Here is a 24,516-nt window from a genome sequence, read left to right on the forward strand (position 1 = left end):
CTATTATCATGTTCATTATTAATGTCTTTTTATTGTGATCTAATAATATCTAAATCTCTAAAACAACTGAAAAATGATTGTGGCATCTCTGTCTGAGGAACATGAACTATATCTTGGCTTTAATTCAGTTTCCATGGTGAAATGCATTATTATATGTTAACATGCTATTATCTTTAGTTGTATCAATAAATATTTCATGTTTAACTTATGTTGAATTTTATGAAAGAAGTATGAAGTAGAAGACTCAGCTTGATGATCAATTAAAAAATAATTCTACGTTTAAACTCAAATTATTCTCACGCACTACTTCTAAGGAAGTACATTAACAGGATGAAAGTGGAGGAAGTATTTCATCCCCACTTACTCATTCTTTATGTATTCAAGATGTGCATTAGCCTGCATAGCCTCTATGTAAGATGTAACGTGATTTTAAATAAAAGCATCAAATAAATCAAAATAATAAGGATTGATACAATAACAATGCAGATGCAATGCTTCAAATATTAGGTTTCATCTTCATCTGTAAGGATTAAGGCAAAATTAAAATATGCTTTACATGATTTTATGTAAAATTATGTATTCAAATTTGTGAATACATCTCCTCTATCAAAGATGTATTCAAGGATGAATTAATCTTTACAATCAGGCAATATCATAAAGATTTTATCTTGTATATATATACTATATATTATATAGTATATATAACTGTACATTCTATTATCTAGTATGATAGATATGAACTCGTCAAAAGTCTCTTGATAATACGTTATTCTCTATAATATCATCCTCAATGAGATATCGTTTAGAAGAAAAATATTCTTTCCATCTATACACATAGATCAACTATCTAGAATAAAATAATAATTATTAATAGACAACGCGACTTTCAAGTTCCTTATAGATATAAAACAGATATTAAATGACTTTCCTCTCGTTTGTTATATATTGCAGAACCAGTTTATATTTTACTTTTCTCAGTTTCTTTTCTTTTTGAAACATATTAAAATAAAACTGAATAGTATCTTTTATAGCATAAGGAAGAATATCATGTCTTTTTTTTTTTTTAGAATGCACAGAATCTCATTTATATTACATCTACATAGCATCTTGTTTTCGCATAATAAATATGATATATTGTTGTTCTTATTATTATTACTATTGTTTTCTATTGTTATTATAACTGTCATTACCATTATCATTACTATCATTAATATTATTAGCATACTTTGAAGAACAATTTTTTTAGTGAAAGTGTGAGTAAAAATATATTACTTATAATCACCTTATTATTATATATGAAAAAAATTTTAAACAACCTCCTTAACATATAAAGTTAGATATTTAAGTTCCATAATATTATGCAGAATATTAACAAATTGTTTTTTATTTTTATTATACATTTACATCTTATTAAACATTCTTTATTTTATTATTATCTTTTTTCTTATATATATATTTTTTTTTATTATAAAATTTATTTCTTTATAGAATAAACAAAAGAAGTTCGAAGAAATTTTTGTGTCACCCTGTGTATATCATTGTGTAGCATTCACACGAAATAACGCGTGCGCGGAAACGTGCGTGGCGGATAGAAAACGAAGAAAAAGCGGAAGGGTGGTGGAAAACTCACTTTCCACCACGGTCCGTCCAACCCTTCGGCCACGCGTGTCTCTGCCCCCCCTTCTTCCTCTCCCCTTTCGGTTTATAAGCAGCCGAAACACGGAGAGCTGAACAAAAACCAGGTCCCAAGAGTGAGAATATAGGAAACAAGGTGAATTTCTGAAAATCGATATCGGCTACGAATCGTCAATTCGATTTACTTTCATCGAAAAATATTTGTCAAAACCTTCGAATCTTTTTACTTCTCTTTTTTCTTTTTAATTTTTGCTCAATAACACATTATATACGAAATTTTAAAAATAGGAAAAATAATTAAATTTTCTAGTTATTGCTATTATTGAATAATTTTTCAAGTACTCATCAATGAATCGTAATAGAATTACGAAAAAGAAACGGATGTCACGTTTGATTTGAAATTATGAAGAAGGAAGGGGTGGAAAAATGATTTTTCCTTCATAAAAGAAAAATGAATCGATTGGAGAGAATATGGGAGGCGAAGAAATGATAACAACCTTTCAAGACGTATTAAGGTATTTTGCGGTTATGAATCGTTTTCTGACCACAAGAAACGTCGTATCCATCACGCAACTAGGATTAATACAGTAAGTTGCATATGTCGACAAGGGGATAATTGTGGTCGACATATTTTTTTTATAGGCAAACGACTTTCCGTTTCAGCGCTTTTAATCTATTACTTACCACAGTTATGTAACACGCATATCATTTGCATATATTTATTATTAATGTTTATATCTTAATATATTGTTTGTAATTAATACCAATATATAACATTAGCTTTGTAATATAATAATAAGTTTTTTATAAGAGTAAATTATTAATTTCATATAAAATTTATATAGATTATTCGAATGAAGTTGATAGAAAATTTAAAGAATAATTGTAAAGATTAAAATACAAATGTTATAAATAATTTAATTTGCAGATTAAATAAAAATGAGGTAGAAGAAGAGTTCTAGTTTCATCTATTGTAAAATTGAATTAAAATTTGATAAATAACCTTTTTAGATATATTGAATTAATAATATAAATATTTTTGCATATTAATTTTTGTTTTTAAGAATCAAAACGTTTTCAAAGAAACTTTAAAAATTTTTTTCCACGCTGTATATTATATTAATCTATTCTGTCATTTCTTGAATAATTTAAATATTTCTTTAATTTAACAATAATTATAAAATTTATCTTAAAGACATACAAAGGTTTCTAAAAAAAAAAAATAATTATCAAAAAATTCCAAAGAATAAAATTTATTCCATACTATCCTAAAAAACTAAAATAACTAAAATAATAATCGCATAATTATTCTTCAACTGTCTCCAATTATTCGCACATTTAAATAAAAATGATCAATAATTCTTCCAATCAATGCTTCGAATCAGCTTCACAACTCACCCATTAACCAAATACCCGGTAATCAAATCCAACCCCGCTTATTAACGCGGTACACCTCCCTCCTGATTCAAATATTTGACGAAGAAAAGTTCCCCGTAATCCGCGGCAAGTTAAAAGGCTATACGTCGGGTAGAGAGGCCATTGGAAAAGTTCGAGGATCATTATCTCCAAAAATCGTGCACCGTTTCCTAATAGGGTATTCCGTTCGAGTTTCACATCTCGAGGGGTTGGAAAAGAAGAGAAAGGTGTATAGCCGCGGGGGAAGAGATGGGGGCGCGAAAGTGGCACGACACTCGAATCGGTACCCCGATCTTTCTTCGAGAAAACTTCTTACCACCCCTCCCCAACTCGAGTTTTGCCCGTCCTCCCGATGGTCACAGTTCGCTCGCCACCCTAAAAATTACTTCGAGTAAAAAACGAGCTTCGAACGGGTGAGGGGCAGCTACGAGGGTTCTTCTATCGAAACGCGTTCGAGGACCTCGTGACGATTGGAGGGCACGACCTGCTTCTGGAGGGACTTCAAACCGGACCGAGCGATCGTAAAATCGCTGTGCAACAGACGTCCATTGCGTGATAACGTTATTTTATATTATTGAAGAAATTCTTTTATTTTCAATCTCAATCTTTCAATTTAGAATATTTGGACATTTTTTTTTTATTATTGTATTGTGTCTATTGTATTTATTGAAATTGAAAAATAATTGTGATTTCTTATTGTATAAATAAAATTTATCTGTCGAGAATGGGTGAGTCAAAAGATAGATATTTTATCAGATATTCATTTGAATTTGAGATTGGAAATTTTTCTCTTCAAAGCATTCTTTTAATTAAAGAAAAATCATCAATTATAATGTAATTCAATATATTTTATAAATATAATAAAAGTCATTTGTTAAAAAATTATCTATTATTACAGAACAGAGCTTTCATAAAAATATATATATATATATATATATCTAAGAAACGAATGATTCGTCGAGCATATGTATTGCAATACTTTCCTCATTTCTGAGATGTTGAATAGGCTGTATATAAGTTTCGTGACATCCATTCGGATCCACCCTGCAATATAATGCTACGAGTTTTTCGAGGGCGAAATGTGACCATGTGTTTAGAAATAAGAATCGTAGGAATGCGTTTGTGCGCCAGTGTGACTAAATAGCAATTGTGTGCACGAATATATACGTTTTGTGATAAGAAGGGAGAACGGTGAATGATGAGAGGGTAAACTTTCAATTAGCAAGAAAGAGAAGAATTGTATCAAGAAAAAGAAACATTAGATTCTAAAATTTTTGATTCAGATTAATTTTAATAGCCAATTTTTCAAAATTATTTTAAAAATTGCGTTCTAAATGCAATTGTTTAAATAGAATTAAAGAAAAAAGAACAAAAATATTAGATTAAAACAAATCTTTAATATATTATTCATTAATTTTATATATATTTATATTATTTATTTTATAAAGAATAAATATTATATAGACATATATATGTTCAACAATCATTGGAATCATTAAAATTCTCCTTTGAACTGAATCTCGAATAGGATACATAAAGCGACTAGTACGTATAAGGTATGTCACGGATTCCTGTGTTACATTATGTGTACTCACACAGGTACACTTGATCGCCGATGCTACAAGCATAGGAGTCACTTCATAAAATTATAAAACTTGTAATACTAGTAGTTTTCTAGTGTGATATCTCCTCCGGTTCTATGGATTCCTGTTTTCTGGCTGATAATTTTATTTAGAACAACGTGCGCAGGATTACGACCATCTCCATAAACACCACAACGCCTCCAGATAATTTTACATCACTATATTACGCTTTCTTACCACGTTACGCAATAAATTTTATATCATATAATTAATATTTTTTATTTGATGTAATTTTTAAAAAAAACAATTTCTTGTATTAATTATAATCATGTCAATATAAACTCACCATTTGTGCTCAAAATTAAACAAAATAAATTTTTCTTTCTTAAACATAACCTATAGAACATAACCTAACCTATAAAAACATTATTTATTAATTTTTATTTGTAATTTAGATTATATTTAAAAAGAAGTGTTACATTTTGAGTCAAGATAACGATTCTCTATTGACACGATCATTTATGAGAGATTAAGATCATTCTCTTAATGATGATGAAGGATAATGTAGTCTGCGGGATTTTCTCATTCAACGCGATGTAATTCTGCACGCCGAAGACCACACCGAATACTACTCTGTTAATATGCAAGGTGATTAGAGAACAGAGGGAAAGATGCAAGAAACAAGAGAATAAATGACGAGATAACGAATCAAAAATAATGCGATGTGAAAGAAATAAGAAACGTAAATGATGGCTGTCTCTTTTCGAGTAAAAACAAAATTATAATTTGAAAAAATCAATATTCTATAATGATTTATATAATTCTAAGTTATCAAATAATAGAAAATATTCTTTTATAATTATTGTAAATTAATTATGTCTATACAATTGTAATTTTTCTGCAATATTTTATAATTTGTAAAAAAATTGTTTAAATAATATGGTTAATTAGATTGTCTAAATGCTAATCCTTATTATTTACATATCTTTAAAAAATCATTAATAAAATATTCCTATTTCTATCCAAAAGTTTGTAAATTGAACCACTTAAACTATTCTTTAATAATATTAATAATCAATCAGTTCCTATTACAATTATCATGTTTCAATGTAATCAACTAACTTACAAATCAAATCACACACATCACATCTAACAAACTCTCAATCTTATTATATTTCAATAACATTTATTTATTTAAAATTATATTTTACTTTCAAATTTTTTTCCAAATTGATCACAATATATATCATTTCAAAAAACATTATCATTGAAAATTTTATTTTAATATATATAATTATTTTATATGCAATATAATTATAAATATAAATTATAAATTATAAAAATAATATAATTAATATTGACCTTTTAATCCAATAATATATATATGAAGACAAAATGAATGATTGGTCCATATAGAAATTTTTCGATTGACTTGGCAAATGCGTATACATAATACCACGCATATACGTCGCTCCCGCGAATCCTCCGTGCGTGACTAACGTATAGAGTTACGCGGCTTGCATTCCTAGGAAGGTATATGTATATATGAAATTCGATAACTTTCGCGTACAGGAGAACGCGTGAAAGGGTAAGCAACCGTGTTCAAGATAAAAAAAAAACGTTCGATCATTATTGCTCCCTTCGGTTACGCATATTATATATCAATGACAACTCGAATTTATTTTTCGATACTTGTCTTATTTATTTTTACCTTATTTCTAGGTTAGGTTTATTTTATTTTTAGGTTAGGTTCGATTAAATTATCATGTAGAGATGTAATAATTACATATCCTTGAAAAATCATATATTTAGAGACTATATACTTAATATTCATAATATTTATGATATGATGAAAAGAAATATTAAGCCGTATTTCCAACGCATAAATTTTCAATCAATTGAAAATATATATCATACGATCTCGTTTTCAGACTAACTTTTTCAAATATCATATAAATAATCATTTTAACATTAACTCGAATATGTTTAAGGATTAAATATTTATTTATCAGATATTTTTAAACCTTGAAAATCGAGGATTAAAAGAGATATTACATTCTTGAGATATTAATTGTCAGAGATTCGTGTTTCCCATGAAATATAAGAAGTTGAGCGAGCGCATTTAATGTGAATCGAGCTTAAAGTGAAAGCCGACCTGTTTGGTACACCGATGCGTTCTACCAACGATTACTCGTACGACCTGTTCTCCGGTGTACGTCCCGGTTTTACATACCCACGACATCGTTTCCAGATTAAGGAAATGCGAACAACAAAAATTGTTTGAAAATGGAGCAATTTTTCTATTCGTTTGATGTATGTGTCAAAATCAAAATAATAATATCCAAATAGAAAGCGTTTACAGTTAGAATATCTTTTAATATCTAATGAAAAATCCAATAAAAAAAACATTAATTAAAATCATAATTTTAAAACATCTCTAAAGTTTAATTAAGACTATGAAATTGACTATAAACTTTTATAAGATCGAATATTGATATTTTTACTTTTAACATACACACACACGTCTGAAGTGTAATTCTGAATTTCAATTTCAAATTTTTAAGATAACCAAAAATACATACATAAATAATGAATTTCAGTCTTTGAAACATGAAGCTTAGAATAAAAAACTTTAGTGATATTTTATATTATTTTATTTTTATAAAGATACAAATTGAAATTCTTATCCAATAACGGTTAAGTCATAGCGACACCTGAGACTGTGATCAATACCAGGATATATTGAGGATACGTTTCTTGCGTATCTTCGATCCAACAACATGGGCTCGAGAGAGAGCTGTAACCTATAACAAGCGACGATACGTTGATATAATTGGATAAGCTCGCCAAACGTTTCGAGTTTCATCTTTTCCATTCTATAGCACTTTAAAATCGCGGGATTTTAGCGATGGAACCGGCCTAAAACCGGAGGGTTCAGCTATCAAAAGTCGTTTGGTTAACGCTAATCCTCAATTGCGTTCATCTTAATCACCTTAAGCACTCGACCGCTATATTTCTTCACTTTGCACCGTAGCTTACCGATATTTGCGATTGTTCTACCGATATTGTACTATGTTACACAAGAAATATAGAGATAGAAAAATTAGAAACACATAGTTATCGATAAATATAAATGAAAAATTTTGAATTACATAACTTTCATATATTTGCTAAATTAATGATTCAATAATTTAGGATTAAAAATGTTTCATTTATAATTATCGAATTCTTTGAGTACTTTGAATTATTTACTTTTTAAAAAATAACTAAGCTATGAACACTATTTAAAAATATAGTTGCATGTATCGATGGATTAAATTGTTCATTACGGATCGAAAAAAGAATGAAACTCATTTTTTAAAAATATTTTTCACGTTTATTATTTGTGAAAATGTCGAAAAGAAGAAAGCCAATAACGCTATAGCTTTATTCCACGAGATATACGACATGAAATAAGCAAAGTAATAAAGTTGGCAATGGCAAATTCGATGGAGAAAAAAATCCTGCTAAATCCTGAAAAAGTATTCAACCAGACTGATATTAATCACGATGATAAAAGAAACATATACATGTATTTACTTACTTACATCTTATTAAAATTCGGAATCTCTTCGAAATTATTTCGTCAAACTACTAAATTCTACTGCAATGTATAATAATATATAATACTAAATTTCGAATAAAAAAAAAAAAAACAAAATGGAGGGGAGAAGGGTAGCTCTCAACAACGAGTATGATGTACTGCGCTAATAACCGAACCCACTGGGTTGGTTGTGGCATATCCTAACGATGCTTTAAGCCATAATTAATTTACTGACCGATCCCTTACCTACTGGAACCAGCCGGTGTACCCTTAAATTCCGATAGCTAGCCACGAACAAACGTATTTTCCATCTTTATCCTCCTTTCATATAACGTATCAGATTGCGTGTAAGCAGAATGAAGCACATCGATGATCATATCTCATTTTGTCTCGATTTTATTAAAGAATTGGTTATACAAAAAATATCTAAATAGCGATCAGTTTCGGCAGGTATCCGAGAGAATGTGGGCGTGATGATGCCTGGCCGCGGGCCTTTTTCTGATTCGCGTTGCAAACGCAACTTTTCTCACGGACAAAAGAGATTGCATCGCGTGCAACATCGCAAACGGTGGTTTCATAGGTAATTTGAATGACCAAGTATATAATTCGCGAGGACGAGTGAATGATTTAGAGAAGATGCGGTTGAATGGTATGGAAAATAAATCTTTAGAAAATGAAAGTTTAATTTCGTTCTATATTTGCTATTAAGATATAATTAAGATGGAGAATGAGTGTAGCTTGTATATGTGAAAGTAAAAATTGAAATATTTCTTAATCAATCAAAATAGAGTACAAGATTATTAAATTTAACTATGTCGATTTTGTTCATTTAAATTCATCTTCATCTTGGATAAAAAAATAATTCACATATGTAGCTTTTATTATCTGATTAAACATCATCTTTAGTTGTCAAGTTCAAAAATAATTATTCAAATGGTTATGAATAATTCATTTAATTAACAAATAAACTTGCAATTACTTTTACATCTTCGTAATCATTCCGTTTCACGCTAACGAAAGAAACCTCTCCAATCAAAAAATCTAAACCAAAAAACAATCTATTTTAATTACTCACATCTTGAAATAAGAAAGATGAGGAACCATCAATATCAAAGTACTGCGCTATACTTATTATACAAGTTGTAGGAGCGTTATCAATTTGTCTAGCCTATTTATTGGTCAATAGAAAGAGAGAGAGAGAGAGAGAAGGAAGGAAAGAGATTGACGAGTGGTCAGAAGAGGGGTGGGGAGGAGGTGAATGGGCGCCGAGACGCCAGACGCCGGCGGATGCCGGGCGCCGCATGTCCTAGACTCGCGACGGGACAACGACCGTGATGTTTGTCGAGCGAAATGCCAGAAAAAGGAACACGACGACGCATCGTGTCCCAACGAAACTGTTTGAAAAAGGAGGGCGAAATATGCTCGAGTCGGTAAAATACAGGGAAAGGAGGGAGAAAATACCACGGTGGTAAGTAATGCGTAGTTGAGAAGAATCGGGGAGAAAGGATGAGAGAGCGAAAAGAAGAGAAAAATAAAAGAAGAACAGAACGTGAACAACCATAAGCAAGATTAATACGCCACCTTTATTTTAAATTCGAAAGTGCAGATGGCATGGTGTATGCAAATAGATGAATAGAAAAAGAAGAGCTTTACAGAAAGTTTTCGTAGTGCGTACACAGGATGTTGATATATTCGTGGAACATCTTTGAAAGATTCTAAAGATTTTGTCGATTCTTAAGATCAAAGCAAACGGAAAAGTTGGTATATAAAATATGGTGGAAATTTATTTATTTTAACTTAAGCAAGGCAAATACATATAAAACAAGATGATAATATATTTGTTGATCAGAATAAGTGGTTTGCTTAACTTGATTGAAAAATATTTTAAATTTGGAATTTATCCAATCAATAAGAAACAAATATGTGTGAGCAAATGGTAAAACCATAAATAATGTAATACTGTTAAGAAAGCGATAAGTTTAGTATACTGATGTATTAAAACGATGGTATTAATGATATGTAACAGGTTAAGATACTTCAAATGCAGTGAAGCATGACGAGATATTTATTATGTTTAGTGAAATGGTTAATATCTAATATTTATTATAATATAAACATATTATGATCTAAATACACATATTTTGTTTCTTCGTAAATTTTATTAAATCATATATAAAAAATGCTTTTAAAAATATAATAAAAAAAATAATAACAAATGCATTAAATAATTTAAATTAAAATTACCGTGATTTTATATGTGTATTTTCTTATTGTGATTTTGTTTATAATTTTTAATTAAATTAAAAATTTCTATGCTGTGTTATGTATATGTAAAAAGCAATTTAAGATTTATTTTGGTTCAAAAAAAGGTTTTTGTAAATAATAATCCGCAAACTTGATTCTATAAACGATGGATCCTTTATGATAAAATTTTAATTTAGAAATCATTCTAAAACAACGAAAAAAACCAAAATATTCATTAAAAACGAAGGTCCAAAACTTTTTAAATGTTAATGAACTTGAAAGATAACATATCTTTGAACCGAATAAGTATATACCTACTTATGGTTGTTATAAAAATTCCATTAATATAAATTACGATTTAATAGCTTTTGGGTATTTATAAATGTTTTTTAGTAATAAGATTTAAAAAAACTGAATACATAAATTTAAATATATAACATATGAGATAAAGAAAATGATTAAAAATAATAGTTTTTTATTCCAGATATCTGTAATTGTATTGCTCTCGATACTCGATCCTGTTCTTGCTTGCACATGCTTCTAAAGGATCGAGATAATCTAATAGTTTTTACAGAATTTATGATCAACGCAAATTTTATAAAATTTCACGAATTTAAATCTAAATTTTAATCTTAAATATTTATAGAATATTGAATATTTTTAAAATTAAATTTTTATCTCGATCAATCTGCTGATTTTAATTGAAATATATTTATTAAATATAAAGATATTATTTCAAATAATATTTTTATTTATATATAATCAGTGATTAGCTTTGATTTTCAAATTATTAACAAAAAATACTATGAAAAATTAAACCTTACTGTCAGTTACATGTAAAAGAAAAAATTGTTTCAAATGATGCTTTTCATAAAATATCTCATTAAAATCAATGAGAAGGAACAGTAGATTTAACAGTAGATTTATCTTTATTTTATTCTAATCATAAAATTAATAACAAGAAATAAAAATCATCTTACAATTAACAAAAGAAAATAAAAAAATCTTCAAAAATCTTTTCATTCAATGGATCATCAAAAATCTTAAGCAATAAAACCAAAGTCACAAGTAACCAAACTCAACGATTCGACATAATAAATCTGTTCAGTTTAAATGTCCAATCCATCTCTGATTCATCTCGGTTTGGTCCAAACTCAAGTGGTTCCAATTTTCGCATCATCCATTGGAGCGATCACAAGCTTAAGTCGTTAACGACATCGACAGCCTAGAATCATCTCCCTCTCTACGCTCTAACTCTAAGAAGTGATTCATTCGAAAAAAAACACAAACTATAAAAGAATATAGGAAAGAAAAAAGTAGCGGTGGGGAAAGAAAAGATCGGCCAAAAGTCCGACTAAAGGAAACGTTTACGAGGCCTCGGCTCTGAATTACGATCTCAATACTGCAATAAGTGCTCTTAGCAGGACCATGTTTTTTTTTTGTCGACGCGAGATGTTTCCCCTCCCCTCTTCAGGCATTTATCGTAGCTTTACGCCGCTACTCCCGTGGGCTTCTCTCTCGAGAAATATTATTTAATTAACGGGAGGAGACCGCCGCAGTTGAGACCTGGATCTTCCATAGCTCGTAAATAAAAACAGTATATTCTTGCCCAGTCGTGCCGGTCATTCCTTCTCTCTCTATCTTCCATCCACGCGCTAGCATTCCATCTTTTTCCAAATATCTTACCCCTACCATCGCTCGATCGTATCCCCACTACTATCTACCGACCATCGGGTATAATCGTGTTCCTTCGTTCCTTCGGCGAACGCGCACAGTGCCCTCTTTCCACAAGGAGCGCGATATTTTCGGTAATCATGGTACTGCTACGGAGCTCTTTAAGTGCGACATTACTTCCGCTAGAAACGTGCTTTTTACTCGATTAGCCTTGCGGTAAATTTAAGCTCTGCTCGAATCTTGCGCACAGGACACACGGCCGTCAGTATAACCTTCTCCCTTCTTTGTGGTCCCCTTTGACCCCCGCCAATCGGAAGCCAAAGAATTTCTTCCTTTAATTGTCCTCCGCCCCAGCGACCGAAATATATACCGGGCTAGAGTCGAGTAAGAAACCGACACTAGAACGACTCCGGAAAGTAATCTGCCTAATTACCCAGCAAGAGATTCATTCTCCCGGTACACAGGGAGAGGTTAAGGGTTCGAGAGGTGAGGTTTCTGTCGTTAAACGACCGAAGACTGTTCTTCTCCGTCTTTCTCGGAGCGATTTTCTCGCAACGCACCGGCATCCGAAAATGCGTCCTAACGCTTCAGAGGGCCGAAACGACCGGATTTCTCCTCCCTCCAAAGCGTCGCTCAGCCAAACTTATTTAACGCCCGCGGCTTCCTCCGCTTTGAAGTGGAAACCCTTTTCGGCGACGCGCGAATCTCGCAAAAGACTTGGAGATCTCGGTTTGTTCGTAATTCCTGGAATTTGAAATAACACGAAATCTCGGGTACCGATTTCCACAAGCAGGGGTTAGGATTTACGGATATTGAAGGCAATAAAAGTATTTTTTGATTCGAGGAACAAATTGCAAAATTATTTAAATGAAAGTTATCAAGATTCCACGCGAATATAAATGGAATTCCAATAATTCGAAATTTCTAATAGTAGCCATATTGGATGCATTATGATGACAGAATTATCGATAAAAGTTATGATGATTATTATTTAGAAATTCACTAATCTATGATTACCGCAAATGTAATTTATTAACAGAATTAAATGGCTTCTCATTTGAACTTTGATGTTATTTCTTTACATGTAAATCTCTGTAAATGCGTTTCAATTTTCTCAATTTATGAGTTCAATTATACACGACAATTCTAAGCATATGGAAGATGCAGCAGCGCCATCAGTGGCATAATAAAATTCATTCCAAGATATGTCATGTATATACAGGTCAACTTGTGCATTCAATGGTCGAAAACGCACTGTACTTTTTTCCTGCTTGGCAAGTCTATCTGCGAGACGAGGAGAAAATATTCATAATGCTGGATTAAGCGTGAGAGTGGTCTGGGAAGGGTGGACGAGCAAACTAATCAAGAGTCCGCCCCATTTAATTCCCACCCTCGCCATCTTCTCTTAACCATACGCCGCTACTGCTTTGTGGTCAAGAGTACCTTGGTATCTCATAGATGAGGTATAGCATAAGACCTATCATATCTTTTTTAAACATTTTTGAAAACTAAATTTTTATATGAATAATAATAATATCAAATTATTGTACAGCATTATAGCATTATAATTATTTTTATGTCTCTTATGATTATAAAAGTATATAAATATAAATTATAAATATTAAAAACATTATTAGTTTTTAACATCATCATTTCAGAAATTCTCTATGCTTTGTTTCTTCATGCACGTCTACTACCCATTATCAATACCATCTCCACTATTACTTATGCCAGTTCAATTTGATTGTGTGTATGTATGAATTTTTTTCGTTAGCACATAGAACTTCCTTTTCTACTGCAATCATCGTGTTTGAATCGTGTATTGGATAGGATATAGCCAAGAGTGATGATGATTGTAGGGAGAGGGTTCGCAGTTAGGATAGTGGGTAGCTTGGTAAAGGAGATTATTAGGAAGTTGAGAATTATCGTGCAAGAGAATTATTTTTATAGACAGGATAACATAGAACTGTAATACCATGTAATGAATGGTTTTATATCTGCTTGCCATAAAGTTCATTCATACCATGAAATTAAATATTGAAAAGATTTGAACTATACAGAGTAAATGAAATTAAAATAAAACTAACTAAAATAAAAAAAGTGAAATAGAATAGGATAAGCAGAAATAACTGAATTATAGGTATATTAATATGAACTGAATTATGGGAAGATGGAATTAAATAAAGTCAATAAAATTAAAATTATAATTATAATCAAAAAGTAATATTTATCTTGGTTGGAAGAAAAATCTATCTTATGAATAAAAATCAACTGATTGAGTCAATTTTAATTTGTTTTACAAAGGATTACATTTATATCATAAATTAAACAAGATCATCAATATTAATTATTATGCATCTGTATGAATGTAAAACGAATCTTGATAAAGAGCTAAATATTGGAATTTCGAATTCTCTCTGGGACGGGCATTTAGCATGCTTATCGGATATTGATTGGATCAGCAATCGATGGTTAACGTGGCATTAAAACAACGAGTCTGCGGGGACGATACACGCGAAGTAATTCAAGTTAAAGCCCAAACAGACGCATTATTCAAGTTGCACACATTCAAGTATATTTTACAATGGTAATATGAACTTTTATGACGATAAATTATACAAAAAATATTTTATCAATCAATGGTTTATGTTAAAAATTAGAGAATTGACAGGAAGGTTTACATATTTAATAATCATTTTCATTGTTGAAAGTAGTTCCATTTATCACTCATGAAAACATTTACTTAACTTTAGATTTTTCTTTTTTTTCTACGTTTGACAAAAAAAAGAAAAATTCGAGCTCTAGCCGAGCCATAATTAATTAATGAAATAAATTATTCCATAAATGTTCGATTTGTATTCTGATTTTCGAATCAACCAATTTCTAATATATATATATATAATATTCAATAAAACGTTTAGTCGAGTAATTGCCACGAAATAATACAAAATAATACAAAATAGATCAAAACAAAGTAATTAGAATAGATCATGGCAATTTCTAATATATAATACTCAATAAAACAAATAGTCAAGTAATTGGCATGAAATGATGCGAAATGTATCAAAACAAACTAGCTAGAATAGGTCATGGCAGGTTAGAAGAAAACTTTTTTTTTCTATCCAATTAATTACCCAATTAGTTATTCAAGAAACATCACAATGCATTCTTCATAATGAACAGAACAGATAAATCGTCTACTTCAACCGGTATGAGGGAAACGTCAGAGGGCAGCATAGCGATCGTAGTACCAGCAGCGCAATATGCAGTAAAGCACGAATGCAACAATGCGATCTCCCCCCTAGCGGTGGACAAGTGAACGAAGGGGAATGGGGGTATTCCGGATATATATGGGGTGTCTCGTTAATCAAGAGAACCTCGCTATCGCCCGTGGCCTACCAAGGGTGGAAAATAGGAGAGGAGGGTGACCAGTGTTTAACGGTTGACAAACGATCGTGTACGTACGCGGTCACGTAAACAACGTGTCGAGCGCGAAACACGCGCGCGCAAAAACCCGTAAATCTGCCTATTAAACGCGATTAACGATTTCGGGAAGTCACAACCGTCATCCCAGTGAACACGTGATCAGACGTGTCGGTGAGAATTCTGTAGTTTAGTAGTACAACAACTACAAGAAATGATAAAAGAAAGAGGAAGTATGAAAAAAAGAAAAAAGAAATTAAAAATATAATTGACACATATGTGTTATGTGATTAGTGGATAATAAAAATGAAGAAAGAATAAATAAGAAAAAAAATGAATGACAATTTATCAATCTGAGAAAATAGAAAATATAATAAAAAACATCTTTTTTTAGACACCTACGTATGACATAAATTTTTTTCCAATTCTGAATTCATCTCTTGAAGTCAACACATATGATGCGTTAAAAAACAAAAACCAGTCGCATAACAGTAGGAATGAATTTCTACCCCTTAGAGTACATCCAAAGTAATGGCGGTTAAAATATTTAATATACCGTCTAATCAAGGGGAGGAAATGGTGGGAGGAGGGTTCTGAAGTCACGGCTACTACGTGACCGACCGCCAACGAGCCCATGATTCCAGCAAAATCGTCCTCTCCGATTATCAGTCGTGTAACGAGGCGAAAAAAAGAACGAGAAATCGGGTTTTGCCGCATTCCACGCGCGTTCAAGCTTGGTCAGTACGCGGGGGTAGCGCGATTTTTCTTAGGGGTTGTGTTTTCATCGCATTTCTACCGTGCCTCGTATTGCGCTAACGAACATCTATGAAAAACTGTATATCTCTCCGTCAAACCATATTGTTTCTTTTCTTCTCTCTCTGATCTAATGATTCTTCCGTGAATCTGCTTGACTTCTTTATCATTAACTTTATCTTCATTGATTTCCGTTGAAACGCGCGTGCCACTCGTTTTTACTATTTAGTCTTATCTATTAGCTAATTAATAAGAGAAATATCATGATACGAAAGCAAAATTATAAATTAAATTACTTTTTCGTAATTGAAAATATGTAAACGGGAAAATAGAATGGATTTGTTAGTATAAGAATTAAATTCGTTTGTAATTTATACGAAACCTAACCTAAAACTTTATAAACAAGTTTATCTTTTTAAACTATGTATACAAAGATATTTAAAAGAATTAATTTCATCGATTTGACCAATAAGATTTCACGAAAGCAAGAGCGAAGGGAAAGTATCGAACATTCGATATATCGCTTGCTTGTATCGATAGATCACACATCGATTTTAAACATCGACCGAGTTCTCTGTGAACTCTCTTCACATTTTTTCATCGACGCAAGCGCAGAAAGTTAGTTGAAATCGAGAAAGTTCACAATGTATATCGATGATGAAAGATCGTGAAATATTTTGATAATTTGTATACAGAAATAGAAGATTGTTTCACAATTATATTTCATATAATAGTGGCTAAATAACTTGATTTTATGAGTCAATTTATTATTATAAGTTATTACGGTTTTTATAGTATCGGATGTATAAAAATTTTATTGATCATTTTAGATATATCTATACTATAGAGTTTTATTTATTTATTGTTCATTATCCTGATAAAAAAAGATATTTATTTTTATATTGTGTTAATCTTGTTATTATATTTAATATAATATGATATAAATAACATTAAATATGATCTGTTGAAAAGTAGATTAAAAGTTAAATAAAAGTTAGGTTATAAACTTTACCGTCTGAATAAATAAATATAATTGCTTGTATTATTGTGTATCTATTCTTTTTTTCTATAAATTCTTACTTATAGCACAGAATTGGAGTATTTGTTTACAATAAAGCAGATTAAATTAAAAGTTAAATAAAAGTTAGGTTATAAACTTTACTGTCTGAATATATAGATATAATTGCTTGCATTATTGTATATTTATTCTTTTTTTTTTCTATAAATTCTTACTTATAGCATAGAATCAGAGTACTTGTTTACAATAAAGCAGAATAATATTTAACAGAATTTGAATATATTTGATCTCAATTAATGTTCAAATATGAACACGAGTAAAATTAATTAACAGTTTTCGAGATGGGCAATGTTTACCATAAAAGGCAGAACATGATGCGGCTTCTGAACACATATAGAAAGGTAGGCCGAAAGAATCAGAAAAAGTGAGCAGATTCTTTTCCATAAAAATAATTCTGCGATCTCATTTCGTTGAAAATCACATAACTTTGTCTTAAATTTTGTAAAATATTTCTTGATTTCAAGAACATTATGTTATATGAAACATATAAATAATTAATAAAATTTTTAAAATAAATTATGAATATACAATATACAAATGAATCGAAACAATTGAAATTGAATCGTAATGTATTGAATATTGAATGAAAAATAAAGTTTATAACATATTAATAAGAAATTCAAATAGATAAAAATTGAAATTCAACTGAATTAAATTAAATTAAACAATTGAACTGAATATACATAAATCAAATAAATTCAAAAATAAAAATAGATCAAACTAAATCAAATTAAATCAAGTTAAATACGAAAAGTTAAATATGAAAAGTTATAATGCAAAAGTTAAGTATGCGAATAAAGTATATAAATTCAATGCTGATGTTCTTCGATGAAATTACATTTTTTCTCGACTATTAAAAAATTAAATTTCTATCAAACCATATATTTTACGTTTTCAAAAAAAAATTTTCAAATTTTTAATTTTTCTTTTTTGTGAATTTAAAAAATTAATTATGAAAAAAACTTAAAGAAATATGACTAAAACAAACAATAATTGCATATGGATAAATTTTGATAAAAAAATTCGTGAGAAGAGCGATGCAATGACAAGTGAAACTGCACGACCTGCATTCGGGGATGCATCGAAAGAAGAACAACAAGTTTGCCGAACGAGTTGTGGAGATGGAGTCGGGACAAGAGGAACCAAAGGTCTTCAAGTTTTTGTGAGACATACGAAACTTGCAACGCGGAGCGACATTCTTCTCTTCTAACTCTTTCTGTTCTCGGTTCGATGAACGTAAAGAAATCGACGTTACAGACACTGAACTTTTAGAGGCAGTACTTTTTCAGAACTGAATAAAAGTGTTTATCTTCGACTTCTACCAAGATCAACAATTATTTTGATTTTAGTTAGATAATTTTAATGAATGAATAATTATTATTGAAATAATTTTTAAAATTTTTTCGCCCAGAGAAATTTTAAAAATTTCATTTTATGTTTCATAACGGTAACTTAATACGTTCTTTTAATAATCTTTTAAATTTATATATTTTCTTAACTATATTTCTATTTTTTTGCATTATTTTATTAATTTTCATAAAAATTATTATTATACCATACTCTCCATACTTCTTTTTAAAAAGAAAAAAAGAAATCAGGACATGAAAATATTTAATTTTTATTTTCATATTTTTTTTCTTTCCTTTTATCATCCAATAAACAACATGGAAAGACTATAATCTCCTGAAGTAAAACGTTCAAGACTTCGATAAAAATGCCCAGCCAGATTCCCCACAGATAAGCTGCGCGACTTCCAGTGACTTCTCCCTTTCATCGACTCATACAAAGGAAGATACGAAAAACAAGAACGATAGAAAACCTTCATTTTGACAAATATATCAGAATGCTATCTATCTTATTCCCTTTACTTCTTTCTTTTATTACCAGTTGGCGCCGATCTTCAAATGGGATCGCTTCTTTTTTTAGAATAAATTTCTATAACGAATCACATACCACTTCTTCATCGAAGATAATTTCAAGCTTCCAAGAACCGGCAAAGATAAGCAAAGAGGCGAAATTAAAACTGTTAATGACAAATAAAACTGCGAGTTTGATGATTTCGAAACGATCAAAAATAAACTATATCTGTGAGACGTTATCGTTTCTTTTTTCATCATTTTTTCTTTTTCGTTTTTTTTTTTTTCAGCCAAAGGGAATGAATCGTATTTCATTGGATTTTAGTATGACGGCTGTCTTCAAGAACGAACGCATATTATCTACTATATGTGTACTACCTATTCGAACACGAGGAGACCCATAACCTCATCGTCGTTGTTGATTACATGTTCTGTCAAATGCGTTGACGCGTTGGCTCGTAAGAACCTTAATGATCCTAACGAGTTCCCCTCTTGGTGAATCTTGCAAATGATGTTAATCATAAACCATGAAGTATTTTGGCACCGCGAACAATGGAATAACATGATTTTCATAATATTATATTCATTATATTGTTTTCATGGTATTAATTCATGGTATAAAGTTAATCAAGAAATAGAATATATGTATGATGAGAAATTTAAAGAAAACAATCTTAAGAATAATATAATATAATATATATATCTATGAACAATTAAAATTGTCTCATCTATTTAAATATATTGATTAATCTCAAAAACATTTTTATTATAACTCTAATGAGAATAAATAGCACTTAGCATGAAAATAGTTAACAAAAAGCATCTTCTTCTTTTATGATTTATAAACATATATCAGTTGAGTATTAATTAAAGTGATTTTAATGAAGTAGAAACCGTAGATATATTGATTGAACAGGATATATTGATTGAACAATGAAAATAGAAAGAGAGAATAGAAAGTGAGCTATGCTATCATAATTGTGCATCTTTATGATGATGAGTGTTCATGTAAATGCATTCTCTATACATCACACTCATTGGTTAAAAAGTTTTAACTCAGCTGCTAAATTGGCTACACGATTTTTGATTATATCAAAATCTTCATTGATATAATCTGCCTATATAATCAAGAAAACATATGTTTGATAGCTTATCCTATTGTTGTTAAATTTTTTTTATCTAAAATTTAATTGAAAAATCGCATTGATAAAATAACCAGCAGTAGACTAAGGTGGAAGGAAAGCTTCATGTTCTTTGATTCTATCAAATTTCATGGATATCTTGATTATTCGAAATTTATCGATCTTGAACGAATATTTTTCAATATTTTAGTATTCATTATAATCGATAGAAGCAAAAATATTGATGATAATACATTTCTTTTATGTTTTTATTGACGTCTTGGTATAAAATTTTAAGAATTAAATAAAATAGTGTTGCTTTTATAATGTAATTACTGACTGTTTTACAAATTAAGTTAAATTTTTATATTAAGGAAGCTAATCTTTTTTTAAAATTAAACAAAATCGCATAATGTTCAATATTTATAAAAACTCAAGAAATTTTACAGTATACATTTTACATTTTAAATACAATTTGTTATAAATTTAATCAAATTCTATTAAAGACAATTGTTAAAAATAAATCGCTTTATTCATATTATATATCCTTATTAATGCTATCAATAATATGCTATCGAATAATCTTTTAACTTTTTTACATTGAAAAATGGAATAACTTGCAATAAATATTATCCTCGATCAAACTATTCATATCAAAGATTTTAATATAATTTTAATCGATCGAAAAATCATAAAATGGGGCTTTTTAAGAGAACAACGAGTTCTTAGTGAATCTGCGAACGAACGAACCAACTTAATACAAGGGGAGAGAAAGGGAACTCGGTATGTTAATTACAGACCGACATACATCCCTCTTTCTTTCTTCTCTTCCATCTCTCGCTCGACGTCCGATCGTTTGGCAAGCTGGGGGTGCATACTCTCTCGTTCTTTCTCATCGGTTAGCTTGGTTGCCAGCCGATTCGTCTTGGAACAACCCATCGTTGGTCTCGTTGCACGCAGGCCTCGCGTGAGACCGACGAGTCGACCTTACGACCCGAAGCCGAGAAGAAACCTTCCTTTTGCCCTCTTTCGATCTTCCCTTTGCTCTGCCTTTACAAATCCAGCATACACGGTTTCACGATGTTTCTGCGCCTCGACCGCCTCCTATTTACTACTACCACCACCAGTATACCGATATTCTATCCCACGTGACTGGCTGTCCACCACTGAGAAATCGACCCTCCATTATTTGCACAACACGTTCTACCAATTTGAACGCATTTCGCGCATCATATGCTGTCAATTCTTTGAACGAAGAGAACAAAGAAGATTTTCGAAAAGTAATTGGAAGAGAATTATTGAAAAATTTTAGATAATTCTCAATAATTCGAGATATTGCAAATTAAAAATTCTAATTTCATGAATTATGCATTTTAATGATACATTAAAATTTTGCATCAAATAATGCTAATAATTAATAAAATAGTATATTAGCAAAAAAAAAAGTAATAGTTTTAACGATAATATTAATATGTCATTGAATTTATTTTTTGAATGACATTTGACTAATAACATCCTCGATATCTAAGATGATTCTTAATATTATTTACATAATATTAAGAATATTTTAATTATATTAAGATAATTTTTCGTTTTAATATCTATCTTTCTATTTTTATTATAACAAACCATGCTAGATTTTATCTGTTTTGTTTATAATATTTTATTTTTGCTTTCCAAGTATCACTGATTTAAGAAAATCAAAACATCACATAATTATTATTCGTTTATTAATGTTATAGAAGTATTTATGTATGATTATTGATCAATAATTTCTTTTGTAATCATTTCGTATTGCCGCATAATGATAACTCTGCTCGGATGGTAAAAACGCTCGCAATACCATTTTGACTAAAATTATTCATTTTGCTTTCATCAAATACATTATGAATATCAAACATTTTCTTACTTCTTTATGAGAATAAAAAAAAAACAAAGAAGAAAAAATAATGTATTGAGAAACAAAGGGTAGGATTCGTTTTTGGTACATTTCGTTAAAACATGTCAATTAAAATAATTTTATTTTTTAATCAATTTATCGAACAACTAATATAATAATATCAATTTTCTAATAAATTATTTATATAAAATATATCTGATTACTTACCGCCAAAAATGAGGCACGTATCCAGCTGGACATAAATCTCGACATTGACCACAGGGTGCACCTTGAAGGACGACATTACCGTGCGAGTAAGTGTTGGATTGACCGTCTTGAGGTGACAACATCCTGTAATAAAAAGTAAGATTTATTCGAATTTATTATTTCTTTATAATTATTATATGATGTTTCAGTAATTAATCATTACTTGTAAAATACATGTTGCATGCTAAATATAAAAAATTATATCTAACTTTAATACAATAAATTTTAATTAAAATAAAAATCATTAATATATTTTTTTCAATTGTATACATTTCTTAATTAAAAGATAAAACTAGCTAACAAAATAAATGGAAAAAAATGTCGAATATTTTTAAACTGAATAGTCGATAAAAAGTGATATTTCTTATTATAAAACAATCTAATATTATAATGTTTATATCTAATATCTAAACAATCTAATACTGATGTATATAAATTTAATATTATGATATTATTGAGCACGATTTTAAATTTTCAAGCATTTCTTTCTATTTCGTTTTGCAAAATATAATTCTCATTTTATAAAATATATATAATTTTCGACAAAAATTTGTCATTTCATTCGGTTTTATGCAAATGATGCATTAGTGTCGCTATCTTAAATATAAACTGGACCAAGTCCAGAAGTTGATACCATCCATTATCATAAATTACAATAATTACCGTAAATTAACATTCTACCGTGACCAAACTCACCAACGCGTTATTAAATCAGACAAATGATTCCTTTAATACGGTGAATGATATTAACATATATTCCATATACATACGCAGACTTCGCGTTATTCTATCACGACTAACATTGTTTAAAACAATGATTTTGAACAACATTAATTGTGAATAATTTTTATGAGATACTACATTGATCATTAATCAAATTTAGAAAAATACTCTGTTTCATTTTATCATATTTTTCCCCTAACTGCGCTAAAATTTGTATATATTTTTTAATTTAACATTTCATTATTTTTTGCAACAACAAAGAGTGCCGCAAAAATAATTAATTAAAGGCATTTTCTAATAGAGAGGAACAAGAGTGATTACGAAGTGTTCGAATTAATAATGAAAACCAGTAATTAACGAGTAACCAATGTTTCGAACACTTTGATCGCATGTCGATTAATCGACACCAGGTAATTACACCTTCTAGAAATTTTATTACAACGAAAATCTTTGTATACCACGCGAGAAACGCCGACAGTTTCATCATTCTGTATTCCTTTTTCGTATTTTAAACGCTCTGCTTCTTGTGCTCGACTTTTTTCATCGACATTATAAATATTTCTCCTCAGAGATGCGATCAAAAATAATGGCGCAGCTGTTTGTGCATGGAAATAAAACAGAACCACCGAGAACGATAGTCGATAAGTTATCCCGCCATTTAGCGTAATTGTCAATTATCCTTTTTTTCAATCGCTTGATCACAACCTTGATAAAATGAAATTGAAAATTATAAAAGAAACAGATTATAAAATTAATCAAAAACAAAATTTTTAACGAAAAAAAATATCTATGGATAGAAACGAAAAAGAGAGTCAATTGTATTCAAATCGAAGATCAAAGGTTAATAATAATTGTGCACAGTAAATATATAGAATATAGATGATATCAACTAAGAAAAAGAAAAGATAAAAAATGTAACTAATTATTATACAGTTCCTAACATGTAATTAATTAAACTATGTGAAATTTCATAATCACTTATGGAATTGCAATTGTCGCGTGCCAATATGTATAAAATTTCAAATGATGAAGCACACAAAATACATATCATTTTATTAACTAATATAATTTCACTTTCACGTTCAACGTAGAGAAATTAAACAGAGGATTAAAATCATCAACATTTTAATCATTTCTAACTATTACTAACACATGAATAATCTTATTTGTTAATGTAACCTAACCTAACTATTACTAACACATGAATAATCTTATTTATTAATCTAACCTAACCTAACTATTACTAACACATGAATAATCTTATTTGTTAATCTAACCTAA

General features: G+C 29.7%; 1 protein-coding gene and 1 long non-coding RNA gene across 2 annotated transcripts in view; one reads left to right on the top strand and one right to left on the bottom strand.

Moving 5' to 3' along the window:
• The window catches only part of LOC116186653, a gene marked incomplete at its 3' end in the record, with an annotated part of 24,153 nt that extends 1,465 nt beyond the window's left edge, over nucleotides 1-22,688 (bottom strand). The window contains exons 1-2 of the mRNA XM_031514611.1: nucleotides 22,676-22,688; nucleotides 22,474-22,596 (exon numbers count right to left, since the gene is read on the bottom strand). Coding sequence (XP_031370471.1) covers nucleotides 22,474-22,596; nucleotides 22,676-22,688 — 136 coding nt within the window. The remainder of the gene's footprint in view (nucleotides 1-22,473; nucleotides 22,597-22,675) is intronic.
• On the top strand, nucleotides 17,538-20,360 carry LOC116186655. Its single transcript, XR_004151669.1, has 2 exons — nucleotides 17,538-17,730; nucleotides 19,536-20,360. It is a non-coding gene; the product is annotated as an uncharacterized LOC116186655 (long non-coding RNA).
• Nucleotides 22,689-24,516: the final 1,828 nt, after the last annotated feature.

Source organism: Apis dorsata, unplaced genomic scaffold (genome assembly GCF_000469605.1).
Source record: "Apis dorsata unplaced genomic scaffold, Apis dorsata 1.3 scaffold_1085, whole genome shotgun sequence".
NCBI lineage: Eukaryota > Metazoa > Arthropoda > Insecta > Hymenoptera > Apidae > Apis > Apis dorsata.